Source organism: Equus przewalskii, chromosome 7 (genome assembly GCF_037783145.1).
Source record: "Equus przewalskii isolate Varuska chromosome 7, EquPr2, whole genome shotgun sequence".
Classification (NCBI taxonomy): Eukaryota; Metazoa; Chordata; class Mammalia; order Perissodactyla; family Equidae; genus Equus; species Equus przewalskii.
The window spans coordinates 6710619-6725502 of NC_091837.1; the positions used below are offsets into that span (position 1 = coordinate 6710619).

Genomic DNA, 14884 nt, shown 5'->3' on the forward strand with positions numbered 1-14884 from the left:
AGAGGGGTGTCTCTGTGTGTGCACTTGTGCACAGGTGCACTCACAGGTGTGTGCGCTTGGGTTTAATTTAGGACTTTGATCTTGCTTACTCTAAAATGAATTTGAAGAAAAACAGAAAATGATTAAAAGCTTTTCTCCTTTTGACCAGAAACATGCCAACAAGTAATTATTTGATAATGTGCATCAGTAAAATTGAAGTAATATAACATGAAATCTGACCTGTAGTGACAGTCAGCTCGAACACAGAGTTTCCACTCTCGATGGAAAACCCACCACTCTTCTTTCCACTCCTCAAAGACCTTCTGTAGTATTCTCTGCTCATAGTAAAGCCTAGGGCAATGAAAAAAAATCAGGGAGAGGTATACGGTGATGCTGGAGCTGACATCTAGTCCCAAATCCCAGTTTCATATTGCCACTGCTTTCTCAGAGAAAAGTGTGGCTCACTATTTAGTAACACAGTGTGACTCATTATTTGGTAACAGTAAAATAGATTAAAAATAGACACATTTAACTTTTTCAGATCAAAACCTTAGGGCTACTTAAATTGGAAATGGGGCTAAAAAATTTCATACTACAGATCTTACCAACTAAAGATGTTAAAGCGAAATAAAAATCTGACTTTTCAGGGGCTGGCCCCATGGCCGAGTGGTTAAGTTTACGTGCTCCACTGCAGGCGGCCCAGTGTTTTGTTGGTTCGAATCCTGGGCGCGGACATGGCACTGCTCATCAGACCACGCTGAGGCAGCGTCCCACATGCCACAACTAGAAGAACCCACAACGAAGAATACACAACTATGTACCGGGGGGGCTTTGGGGAGAAAAAGGAAAAAATAAAATCTTTAAAAAATAAATAAATAAATAAATAAATAAAAAAAATCTGACTTTTCAAATACCATGAGTTGAGAACTATCATTTTCAATCTTTTTCATTCACCAAACTAAAAAATATTTTTGATTAGTAAAAAGTAGTAGCTACACTTCTCATTGACATACCTAGGAGATTAAAAGTTATAAAATAAGCAGATGCCTAAAGGTGTTCCTAATACCTAACAGGAACAGAGCATATTAGTTTAACTGAAGTCCACCAGGGGGTTATAACAACAAAAGACAAAGAAGAGAAAATAAAGAGGGTAAAAAGGTAATAAGAAAGAAAACAGAATAGCAGTGACAGATTGTGTTGACGCTAACAAAGCACACTGTCACGGTGGCTGATAACTTGAGATCTCTGGTCCTGTCAACCACTTTCAATTTCCTTTCATGGTTCTGCAGGTTAATATTATGTCCTCATCCTCACCTACTTATAGTTTTAAAAAACTGGCCTGCAAAGAAACATATGGGGAAATTTACCTATTATTCTTAATAATAAAAAAAGAGAGAGAAAATACCACAAACGCCCAATAAAACAGAACAGGTTACATTCAATCAGTGTCACACAGTCATTTTTTATGACTGAAATAGTGCTAAAGACACTGAAATGGAGAGATGCCCAAAAAAGTTGGTAGGTGAAAAAATGAAGTTACCTCATGGTTTGTATACTATAATATGATACCATTTTTTAAAAAATTAATAATTTTTTTTGCGAAGAGAGCAAATCATAAGAGTCTTCATCACAAGGAGAAATTTTTTTTCCTTTTTTCTTTTCTCCTTTCTTAATTAATATAACATACACCAAATATATATACATAAAATGTATGCACACACATACATATTTGTATATATACATATAAATGTGTGTATGTGTATTTACATATACAAATGATTATATTACACATGTTAAAAGTCTGGAAAGATCTCCAGAATACCATAGTATTACCAATGGTTCTCTCTCAGGTGGGATTATAGGAGACTAGTGTTTCCTACATTACACATTTCTATAGCTTGAAAGCTTTTTTAACAAGAGTTTTGTTCATAACTGTTAAAAATTTTAATGGAAAAGAACCACTGCCATTTGCACATGTACTTCCTTCCACTATCTACTTTTTATCCATCTACCTCCTTCCCTTCCCAAAACCCCACTAAAATAATAGCAAATACATTTCAAAAGGTGTAAGCCCATAAAGATAAGGAGAATAAGAACAACAATGATAGAAAAGAGATGTCAACAAATTTTAGACGATGGAAAGCAGGCAGGCAAGCGGCAACTGAAGCAACAGCTCAGAGAAGGCACAGGACTGAGTGGTTGGGGAGTCAGGAAGCAACCAGCTGGGGGCACAGACCCCAGAAAGGTGTGGGGACGAGAGGCATCAGGAAGAGGGGAGCCCTGGGTGAAGATGAAAACACAGGATAGTTCCCAAGCCTGTGTGTAGGAAGCAGTTAGGCCTCTGGATCCTGTTTCTCACCCAAGCAGAGATTCATGCTTATCTCTGGAGAGGCTGAACCAGAGGGGCACTGGACTCTAGAATCCAGGCAGAGCTCTGGAGAGGGTCCTAAACTGAGAGTCTACCTACTGAACAGTGAGGCCTACACTCCCTCTCCTCTGCTTGCAACCAAGCTTATAACCACCCTACTCCAGAAGGCGTTTGGAGGATTCCTCTGCTCTGCGGAAAACCGACCAACCTAAGGAGAAAGGCCGTCAGACACTGACAGCTGGAGGTGCCTCAGTGAAAGCGTCTGGTCTCTGATTTAAAAGCCTAAAGTGAAGCCCTCGTACAAGTCCCTATGCATACATATCAAAGCTTCTACAATTAGCGTTTTAATGCCTAATTCAAAGATGAACAGACAATAGAAGGACCTCTTGACATTTGAGGGAAGGTTCCAACATGAGGCAGTGAACACACAGAAAGCAGAAGCTCAGAAGAAAGAGACAATAGGAGCAGACAAAAATCTTAAACACAAACAAATCACTACATTATCCTCAAAAAATTATGAGTCTCCAGGATTCTGTTTTTTAATAAAAGAAACATTCACAGAACAAAAAAGAGCTCTTGGAAATTAAAAATGTGACAGCACAAAGGGAAAAAAAAAAGATCCACAGAGAGGTAAAACAAAAGTTAATTAACCTTGTAGGCCACAGTAAGGACTCTGGCTTTTACTCTCAGCAGTACAGGAAGCCCCACAAGGTCTGAGCAGAACAGTGATGTGACTTGATTTACTCAGACCACTGTTGAGAAGAGATCAACTAGGGACAAGGCTGGAAGCAGGAGACTAGTGAGCAGGTTAGTGGAGTCATTCAGGGGAGAGATGATGACAGCTTGGACCATAGTGATAGCAACTGGAGGTGCCGAAAAGAGGTTGGAGTCTGCATATATTTTGAAGGTTGAATCAATATAATTGGCATATGGCATTTTAAATTGGGGTGTGAGAGAACAAGGGGAGTCAATGATGACTCCTAGGTTTCTGAACTGAGTACCTAGAAGGATGGGAGTTTCCATTAACTAAGAGGTTAAAGACTCAGCAGGGAGCTTTGTGGGGAAGATCCAGATTTTGGTTTTGGACCTACTGAGGTGTGACATCTATTAGACACACAGTAGAGCTGTCACATATGTAGCAGTCTAAGTTTGAGGGAGGGGTCTGGGCTGGGTGTGTACCTTTGGCAGTCATGATGAGATTTGATGAGATTGCCACGTTTGTGAGGTAGATAGAGAGCCAGCGCAAGGACTGAGTGTGGGGTATTTAGATGTGGAAGAACCAACAAAAGAGTGTTAGAAGGAGCAGTCAAAGACGTATAAGGAAAACTATGAGACGATGGTAACCTAGCAGCTGGGAGAGGAAAGGGCTTCTTGAAGAAGGAAATGATGGACTGTCTAATGCTTGGCAGGTCAAGTGAGTTTAAGAATTCACCACTGATTTTAGCAAATTTAGTGACCTTAACAAAAAGTTTTGGTGCAGCAGTGGAATCCAAAGCCTCGTGGGACGAATTTAAGAGAGACTACAACAAGAGGTGCTGGAGACATTGACTATGGCCAGGAGATTCGATATAAAGGAGAACGAAGAGTTGGAGTCCTAGCTGCAGGAAGAAGCAGGGTCAAAGAGAATTTTTTTCCAGGACGGGAAAAACAACAGCATTATATGCTAGTACAAAAAATCTAGTAAAGAGGGAAAAATTGATGATGCAGAAAAGAGAAGAAAACTGAGAGTGATGCTCTGGAGTACAGGAATATAGTGCAAAAGTCAAGAATCTTGCCACAGATGAGAGCAGAGACAGTTCATCTGCCTAACAGATGACAGGTTACATGGCAACAGACGCTGGCGGTGGGGAGATGTACTGGAGGGAGCTTGTGGAGGTCTCTTTAGTTGTTTCTCTTTTCTCCAGAAAATAGGAAGCGAGGCCATTAGCTAAAAATGAGGAAGAAGTACTGATGAACTAAATGCTACAAACGGACAAGACTCTTTTATCTATTTCCCAAATTCGCCAAAAAATTTTTCTCAGATCTTCTCTTCAAAAAAATAGATGACTACCTCATATTTAAGACTGCCTTATATACAGACACGTACTGTATTATTTTTGACCTACTAATTCAATGGTCATTTTGGTTCAGTTTATTAATGACAAAACAACTCCAGTTTATAGAAGTTAAAACATTCTCCAAGAACATAAAAGCATTATTCTGCAGTTTCTGGTATGATATCATTCCTCTCTAACATTCCTGAAAGTGAGAAATAAATAATTCGGTATGGAAAAGACCAAAAAAAGCAAAGATCATAACCAAAGTAACAAATAATCCATTTTGCGATTTGAAAACCCCCACCCCATCACAAGTTTCTAAGTCAATGGAAACACAGTATGGAATTCTAATTCTGAGAGATGCTTAGAGAGCAAATGTTCTCACTCTCACTTTACAATTTGAGAAACTGAGGCCCAAAGCCATAACTTATCCCCAGATCAAGCAATTAGCTAGGGTCTGGGTTAGAACCCAAACTCAGGCCCCCAAAGTTCCATTCCAGGATTCTTTCCTCTATGTCCTGCTACCACTCAAGAGCAAAGAAAGTAAAAGAATATGACGTGAATGTTTTAAAGCAGCGCGGCAGACATCGGTCACCGTTAACCCAACACACACTGCCGAGCCTTTGCTTCCTCACCAGCATCCACTCCAGGGGACGGAAAGGTTGCTTTGCCAACCTCCTCTGTAGCTGAAGTGGCCAGTGACATAGCTCTGGCCAGTGAGGCAGAAGCAGAACGCAGCTAGGGGTTTCTAGGATAGTTTTGCTTTCCTGATAAAGAGACAGATTGAGCTGACACCACCCGTCCCCCGTTCTTCCTGTGTAAAGCTAGGACAGTCATCTTGCAACTATGCAGTGTGTCACCTCTGAGGACAAAGGGCCAATATAATAAGGATGATGAACTAGAAAGCTACTCAAAGCTTGACCCTTCGATGGCATCAATGAACAGCTGAATCAATACCAACCTCCAGACTGCTTGTGAGAAAAAGCAAATCTCAATTTGTGTAAGCCATTGTCAGACTTTCTCTTACTTGGAGTCAAATGTACTTCTAACTAATACATTCAGCATTTCCCAAGTACTTGGAATATAAGTAGGCATTATTTGAAAAGATGTTTCCAGTTAAATATGGGTCAAATATAATTTAAATAAAATAAGTAGGAAAAGGATTTGAGGAAGATAGTGGGGCAGCAGTATAGTTTTTCAATCTCTGAAGCCCCATAAAACACACAGAGCAACCATGAAGCAAAATCAAAAACTCATGTATCAATTATAACAAAACTAGGTGACAAGGTATCCCCACAAATCCAAAATGCAAGCAGGTAAAGAAAGACCACCCATAGTCAAAAGACCTGCATGGTACAGGAGGAAGGAGGAGCAATGAGGGTGGTATCTGAGGAACCGGAGAATGGGAAAACCTCAAAACAGACAAAAAGTCATCACTGGAAAATGCAGAAGCCCAATTCCAGACCAGCAGCTGAAATGGAAAGTTTGGTCCTATTACCCAGGCTCGCATACAAAGAACTGAAACAGCTGGAGCAGCCCAGCCCCTATCGTCTAAAACCTGACCCGCCAGGCTCCCTTCTGAGACAGGGCTTTCTACTGAGGAGAAATTTGCTGGGAGTAGAATGGAAACTGAGCAGGAGAGGGACTATAGCAACAAGGAAAGAGAGGATCAGACCAAGTGTGGTAAGGAGACAGAACCCCGACATCCCATAGATGCCACGAACACTACAAAAAAGACAGAAGAGGGAGCTCTGTGAAACGAGGAAAGCTTAACTGACTGCCTCACTCTAAAAGTTCAGAAAGCTTAATTTCACAGAAAAATGAGCAACAGAAAAGTATCTGAGGTCAAATCCTATACAGATTGTATGAGAAAAGAAAAGCAGCAGAATAACATGCCTACAGACAAAGAAAGTATGACAGAAAGATGTGCCCACAAAACAGAAACAAACAAACAAAAAATCCCCTATAACCTACTATCTCAAAATAAGCTAAAGGACTTTAAGAAAATGAATCCATGCCTGGGCATATCTCATTAAAGTCTTTGAAAACTAAGACAAAGAATGAATCTTCAAAAAAGCAACAATTAGTCTAACAGCTTACAAATGGAAGCCATCAGACAATGGAATATCTTCAAAGTGCTGAGAAAAAAACTGGCAAGCAAGATTTCTACACCTAGTGAAACAGCCTTCAAAAACAAAGGTGAAGGGCCGGCCCAGTGGCACAGTGGTTAAGTTCGCACGTTCTGCTTCTCAGCAGCCCGGGGTTCATTGGTTCAGATCACAGGTGCAGACATGGCACCACTTGGCAAAAGCCATGCTGTGGTATAAAGTAGAGGAAGATGGGCACGGATGTTAGCTCAGGGCCAGTCTTCCTCAGCAAAAAGAGGAGGATTGGCAGGAGTTAGTTCAGGGCTAATCTTCCTCAAAAAAAAAAAAAAAAAAGGTGAAATAAAAACATTTTTAGACAGACAAAATCTTAGAGAATTCATCACAGCTAGACCTACGCTAAAGGAAATGCTCAGGGATGTTCTATGACAGAATGAAAATAATCACAGATGGAAACCTGGAGATGCAGGAAGAAAAAAAGAGCAACAGAAAGGGTAATTATGTGAATAAACCTAAATGAATATTGGTTGTATAAAATGAGAAAAATAATGTTTTATAGATTTTAAAATATAAACAAAATTAATACACATTACAGTAAGGGCATACAAGTGGGACGGGGGCAAGGAGAGTTAGTGGTCTAAGGACTTTGCCTCATTTGGGAAGAGAGCAAAGGAACCAATTAACATTAGACGGAGAAATTAAAGATACATGTTATATTTTTTAAGGCAGTCAGTAAAAGAATAAAAGATATAACTTCTAAGCTAATGGGGAAAAATAAATAAGTTACTCAGATGAATAAGAAGAAACGAAACAAGAGACTTCTGATAATGGCAAACTAGGTAATTCAAATCAATTCTCCCACTGAGAACAAGAAAAGCAGGACAAAAGAAAAATTTATTTGAAGGCACTGAAGAGCTACTACGGCAGTGAAGAAGGACAGGGCCAAAGTCCAGGAGAAGGAAAAGCAGAGGTGAACTCTGCCTAGTAGCTGCTGCTGGGATGGGCCGTTGCCACATTGGGAGCTTCACTGGTAAAGACTCACAAAGGAGATTCACAAAGGAGACACACAAAGGGCCTCCCACAAAGAAAGACTTCAGAAAACACACGCAGGCCAAGTGTGCTTGAGAGACCTTGAACCAAGAGGCGTTGGGTAATGTTCCAGGTTAGGAACACTGTCAGAAAAATGAAACAGGAAAGCTTGTAGGTCAGGGAAGAGGGGAGGAAGTGAGAACGTGTAACATTTCCGTTTTTAAAAAACGTTTACATTCTCAATGGTTGCCAACCCTCCCTCTGAAACACACCCCACACTGGGCCCTTCTCTCCCACTGCATCCTGTACAGTATCCCTGACCCTGGTGGCTCTCCCTGCAGTCCACTCTGGGCGCTGCAGCTGAAGTGATCTTAACCAAAACCGCAGCAGCGGGTAGCGGCCTACACAAGTGAAACCATGGCAGAGCAACTTTCTCGACTAAAATTTCACTTCCCTTGCCAATGCCAAAGTTCCCCAGGTTCTGCCCTAGATCCAGCCAATTTATCAGTCTCACCAGTTCCCTGAAAGAGCTCATTTACTTCTCCTGGGCAAATGCTTTTTTTCCCAGAGGGTCTGGTTTACTTAAGATTCTTTCATATACTCATTCAGTCAAACTAATACACGTTAAGGTACCATTGTATTATATGCCTGCTGGAGGCTCAAGAGGCGCAGGGAAGGAAGGTAACACATGCTACAAATAATGAAGGTTATATATGGGCTTAATACAAAACAAAAACCTAGAATGAACTCAGCAGAAGCTTGATGTTCTGAGCTAATACTACCTGGCTTTAGAGGGAAATACTCTTCCAAAAGTCTTTCGAATCCACAAATACAAGAACTTTCTGGCCACACATCTGAAAGAAGGAAAGAAAGGATATACACATTTTAAAACTCCATTTGGCTTATGTCATCAATTTTCTGGAAAGGAAAGGGAAACTTTAAGGTCCCCGGGGGAGAAGTGCCAGTATGAGTCAAAAGGTGAATCATACCTGATCTTGCATCAACCAGAGCACAGGATGGGACAGATTTATAAAGCTAAAATCAAGCAGACCATTTTCTTTAAATACTTTCAACATAAAGTATTCAGTCAATGAAGATTTCAGAGTTGAGAAGAAGGAAGTACATGATAACGCTTTTGTTCATATCCTTCTTCCTGCTTAAAACATCTGGCAAATGCCCACCTACCCATCAAGGCTCATCTTCAATGCCTGCTCCTATGTGAAGCCTTCCTGGACCTTCCCCAACCCAAACACAGTGAGTTGCTTTGTACTCTCAGCACTCTGTCCCTGGTGTAATGTTATGACACTAAATCATAGTAATCGGCTCGCAGGGTGCCTGTTGTTCCCTCTGCACTGTGAGCCCCTGAGAACAGGAACCATGTCTTATAGTATCCCCAGTACCTAGCAGAGTGCCTGGTACACACACAAAAAGATGGCTTGTCTTGGCCAGTTAATCTCCAGGTTCAGTTTGGAATGCTCTTCTTCCTCCTGCCCTTTATCTGGTTTATTCTTACACTATCCTTCAGGACTCGGCTTAAACTCCACTTCCTCCAGGAAGTCACTGCTGGCTACACTAGTGGGGATGTTCTTGCCATGTGGGCCTATGGTACTGCATCCTTCTCCTCTTATAGCACTTATCAAACTTCGTTGTTGTGGCTTGTTTAAAAGTCTGTCAAGGCTACCTGATTTTAAGGTTTCATGAGGTCATAGACCAGGAATGTCTTATTCACCTGGTATGCTCAGCATCTAGCACAACACCTGGCCAAGTCTGTACCTGATAAATGTTTGTTGAATGAAAAAATGGACGGCTTTGATAGAGCTAACCAAAAGTAACAGAAAACGGTAATTTTTCTTGGATCACGTTTAGACTTTTTCTGGAAGACTTTTAATAGCTTACACAACGTGGGGCACAACTGGAGAACGTGAATGAAAACACTCATTAACAGGTTTTTACCTGCAGATTCCTGAATACAACCATGCACCACATAAAAACATTCTGGTCAACAACAAACTGCACATACAACGGTGGTCCCATTAGATTAGTACCATATAGCCTAGCTGTATAGTAGGCTACCATCTAGGTTCGTGTAAGTACAAGCTATGACGTTCTCACGATGATGAAATTGCCTAACGAGGCATTTCTCAGAATGCATCCCCGTCGTTAAGTGATACAAGACTGTATCCTTTTCTTCTGAACATTCTGCCATGAAGAGCAGGTATCAAGATCTCCAACTAACTGAGACAGGAGAATAAAAATCATGCCCTCATTTTAACCAACAAAGGAGAACAACAGAAACGTCACTGCAGACAGGTGACCACTCACATGCTCACCTGATGCGTAATTCTCTTAACCGGCCCCTTCGGGTCCCAGCATGTGAGGCACGATACTGTACTGGATGACCGGGACTAGGTATCTCACTCCGGATCACAGAGACGGCAGAAGACTTCTTGTTGGACAATATCTTTGGAGAATAAGGTTTCTTAACTGCACCATCCCTAAAAGACCTTAAATTTGAGGAGTAAGGGGGAAAGGAGAGAATCAAATTACCTCTGCCTGTGACGTAAATACATTTTAACATATAGATGAAATTAAATAGATAAGGTCCTTGAAACTGATGACAACCACGCTTCAAGGACAATAAGTAGCCCAGTCTCTGACAGAAATACCTGTCAGCCACTGGAGGTAGGTACTGCTGGGTTGGCTCTAGGCAGGAACTACAGAGTTGGAGGGTACCTTGGAGTCATTAGTCCTAACACACATTTTTTTAGTGTGTCATTTTAAGGGGAATGATTTATAAACTGGAAACAGGTTCCTTTATATAAAAAACAATTAGGAATGATTTTCAGATAATGTGACTTTTATATCAATATGAAACTACATACTTTACTAAACACTAAATTTCTGACTTTTAATCCCATTTCAGAAACAGTGAGAGATTATCTTATTGGTATGAATGCATGATTTTAAAAAAATGTACGTCAGACCTCTGCCTGCAGGAAATACCTAGAAGCAACGACATCCCATTAGCAATGAGCATACCCAGAGCTCAAATATTGTTTCTAAAAATTTTTTATTTTTCCTTTTTCTCCCCAAAGCCCCCCGGTACACAGTTGTGTATTTTTAGTTGTGGGTCCTTCTAGCTGTGGTATGTGAGACGCCAACTCAGCATGGCTTGATGAGCAGTGTCATGTCCACACCCAGGATCCAAACCAGCAAAACCCTGGGCCGCCGAAGCAGAGCGCGCGGACTTACCACTCAGCCACAGGGTTGGCCCTCAAATACTGTTTCTAAAATACCATTCTCTACTAAAAGGAACCAGTGCTCCTTGGAGATATGGCTGATTTTCAGGTCTGGGACAGGGAAAATAGAAAAAGGAGCCTGGAATATCTTATTGGGTCAGAAAATAAAGCAGCGTTCAAAGAATGATGGCGGGGGGTGGGTGTCAAAGGGACACAGTTGCCAGCTTGAAAGTGCTCCCACTGGTCAAATATGGGGCAATTTGAGCAGTAACAGATTAAGACTGACTGAATAAAATAGGAATCCATAAATCCATACTGATATAAGTAAATAAGTGAATAAAGAAATACACAGGGGAGAATGGAAAGCTCTACTTGTAGTAGAATGACAACTAATAAATTTAGAAGGAATGAGAGAATTAGAAAATCATCATTTAGGAACCATCATAGCAATAATTGATTCAGACAAGAACCATCAATGGATGCAAAAAAAATTGGGTGTTAGTTTGTGAGGAACAGGATATTAATGTAGTTTCACAAGTATCTCCCCAGGGACCAGCGTAGCGGTTAAATTTGCGTGCTCTGCTTCAGCGGCTCAGGGTTTGTGGGTTAGGATCCTGGGCACAGACCTACATCCTGCTCATCAAGTCATGCTGTAGTGGCGTCCCACATACAAAATACAGAAAAACTGGCACAGATGGTAGCTCAGCGACAATTTTCCTCAAGCAAAAAGAGGAGGGCTGGTGGCGCAGCGGTTAAATTTGCACGTTCCACTTCTCGGCGGCCCGGGGTTCGTCGGTTCGGATCCCGGGTGCAGACATGGCACCACTTGGCAAAAGCCATGCTGTGGTAGGCATCCCACGTATAAAGCAGAGGAAGATGGGCATGGATGTTAGCTCAGGGCCAGTGTTCCTCAGCAAAAAGAGGAGGATTGGCAGGAGTTAGCTCAGGGCTAATCTTCCTCACAAAAAAAAAGTAGGGGGGGAGATTGGCAAAAGATGTTAGCACAGGGCCAATCCTCCTCACCAAAAAAATAAAAAGTATGTCTCCACAAAATACTTATTTATTACTTTATAGTTGAGAAAACTGGCAGACATCATCTTAACCAAGTGATAAAAGTTAACATCAATGGTAATGGGACCAATTCAACATGAGGTATCTACTGATATTGATGCACTGAGAAGAACACAGCCTCACTTCTGTGATATTCCTGCCAAAAATACATAACCTGAACCCAATTATGAAGAAACTTTGAACAAACCCAAATTGAGAAATATTCATAGAAGGTAAGTGGTCTGAACTCTTCAAAAATGTTTACGTCATGAAAGATAAGGAAAGACTGAGAAAGAATTCCAAATTAAAGGAGACTAAAAAGATAAATGCAATATGTAATCCTGGACCAGAAAGGAAAGGAATAAAAAGAGAAGTTTTTCTTATATTTTATTTTCTTTTTGCTATAAATAACATTTTTGGGACAACTGGCCTCAGCTTACTCTCAAATGGTTCCGTGAAAAAAACTATAGGTCTAGGGGCTGGCCCCGTGGCCGAGCGGTTAAGTTCGCGCGCTCCGCTGCAGGTGGCCCAGTGTTTCGTTGGTTCGAATCCTGGGCGCGGACATGACACTGCTCATCAAACCACGCTGAGGCAGCATCCCACATGCCACAACTAGAAGGACCCACAACGAAGAATATACAACTATGTACCGGGGGGCTTTGGGGAGAAAAAGGAAAAAATAAAATCTTTAAAAAAAAAAATAAAAAAAAAAATGAATAAATAAATTAAAAATATAGGTCTAGACAAAATTGAGTCTTGTTTTGCAGTACTTATATTCTATAAAGTCACCATAAATACCAAATTAATGAATATACTGAACCATTGTCCCTAGGGGAAATACATAGTTAGTCCTGTAAACCTTTGAAAACATTTTCATCAATCAATCAATCAATATATAATCTTGTTTTACATGTCCTTCTGTTTTAAGACACCTTATTTCATACATATAGAGAGGTATGAACACTGAACTCATGGCCAACAGCACTATAACTCATGCCTGAACAGAGCTTATCTAACATACTTATTTTCTCCATAAGGTACATCACAACCTTCGTGCGCTTAGCAACACTAGATAGAACTTCAGCACTATGCTTGGGGGCCATTTTAAACAGCAAAGTCATCAACAAAGAGCACAAAACTTTGAAAACATGGCATTACATAGACTGTGACAAGGACACTTGTTCACAGTATGAGAGCTGAAATAAGAAGGCAGAGCATCGCCTTGTTAGACCTCAGCTGGGAACACGTGCACTGGGTAAGCAAAATTTTTTGCCCCTGTGCACATGTCCACAAATGACATGCAAATGTCGAAAGAGAGACAGAGACCGAGACAGACAGACAAATGTGGTAAAATGTTAATAACAGGAGAATCTTGGAGAAGAACGGTATAGAGTTCTTTGTCGAATTCTTGCAATTTTTCTTTAAGTTTGAAATTATTTTAAAATAAAGGTAAATAAAAACTTTAAAAATAAATAAGGCTTTCATCCCATCCACTTTAAAATAAAAAGAAAAAGGACCTTAAAAGGTTAAAAGCCCATGAAACAGCAAATTGGTGGGAGGTATGCTGGGATTTGAAGCCCTGCGACATAATCAAACAGGTAGGCAGCTCTCCACAGACTGCGAGCCCAAGCCTAAAGCCATCCCTGTCCCTCTGCTCTCTTCTCTCATCAGTCTCTCTGGGCTCCTCCTTACCAGCTAGCAATTCCAGCAACAGAAGAACTACCTACAGCTCTGGAAGTTTAAAAGCATAAAAATATCAACACTGGCGTAAGTCAGGTAGCCCCAGATATCTAAGTTATTCTAACAAAATCAAGACCTAAAGGAAGAGAACATAAACTAAAACTACATATTTGTCTATTTACATGTGTATCTATTTCCCTCAACCTGTCTGTAAGCCTCATGATGACAAGGACCGTTTTTATTTGCTAATATATATTCAGCCCCTAACACACTGCCAGGCACATAGCAGGTACTCATAAAAGCTTTGTTGAATTGTCAGAGGTAGGAAGGGCAGAAGGATGGAAAGGACTAAAGAAATACGAAATAGATGAAACAGAAGGAACTTTAAAAACATAACATCAGTAGGCCAAAAATCACGAAGAACAGGGTAGGAGACTGGCTTAATAAAAAACGTAGGAATACAATTACTATTTTTTTTAAATGTCAATAGGAAGAGTATTATTAGCCAAAAAATACAGAAAAATCGAAGTGAGAAGAAAGACAATTTTAAAATGTTCATCCAAAAGTGCCAAGGGGAAGGCATGCCCTGGCCAATTCATTTAACTATTTACTCGGCAGGTGTATTCTGCAGTGTGTTTGTTTATCCATCCAGTATCAAGGAGCTGCTATATAACCAGGAACAAAGTGAGGCCTGGGGATGCAAGGACAAATATGTATTCAATGTTAAGATGTCGTACAATGAGAAAACAAGATGTCAATAGCTTACAGTAGGTACAGGACACCAACACACATCCAATATCTATGCTCTCCTTCTTCCATATAATAGAATGTTTGGCTGGGCACATGGCTGCCCAGAATAAAGATTACATTTCTCAGGCTCTCTTGCTACTAACTTCTGAAATTAAGTTCTGACTACGAACATAGGTAGGATCATCAGGTGGCAGCTTCCTGTAATCTGCCTTAAGAGCCAGCACACTTTTTCTTCCTATCTTCCTCCACTGTGCTGCCTGGAATGGCTGTGAACTTGGACCAGGAGGACGAGGACCACAGCCGAGGATGGTGGAGTGAAGACGGGGAAGGTCCCAGGTCCATGAGGACCTTACTGGACATTTCAAGAAAGGATAATTACGTGTCAACCTCACTAATGAATACATAACGAAAGAATCTAAACAAAGTATTAGCTAACTGAAGTCAGCAATACAGAAAAAGGATAATATAACACGATGGAGGATTAATTCCAGAAAGGGAAGGTTAATATTAGAAAAATCAACCATCAAAACAATCATACGATCATCTCAATAGATGCAGAAAAGACAGTTGATTAAAATTTCAATATCCATTTATGAAAAAAAGTTTTAGCAAACTAGGAAGAGAAACTTTAATCTGATAAGGGATATC

At 40.6% G+C, this 14884-nt stretch overlaps 1 protein-coding gene across 24 annotated transcripts in view; it reads right to left on the bottom strand.

Moving 5' to 3' along the window:
- SFI1 (SFI1 centrin binding protein) overlaps positions 1-14884 on the bottom strand; it is a 90184-nt gene that overhangs the window by 59655 nt on the left and 15645 nt on the right. For 12 of the 24 annotated variants that reach the window (XM_070628444.1, XM_070628441.1, XM_070628438.1 and 9 more), the window contains exons 3-5: positions 9848-10021; positions 8300-8371; positions 220-330 (exon numbers count right to left, since the gene is read on the bottom strand). In XM_070628444.1, coding sequence (XP_070484545.1) covers positions 220-330; positions 8300-8371; positions 9848-10021 — 357 coding nt within the window. Of the gene's footprint in view, positions 1-219; positions 331-8299; positions 9753-9847; positions 10022-14884 lie in introns of all 24 variants that reach the window. The other 12 variants (XM_070628449.1, XM_070628450.1, XM_070628460.1 and 9 more) reach the window with 3 other exon arrangements.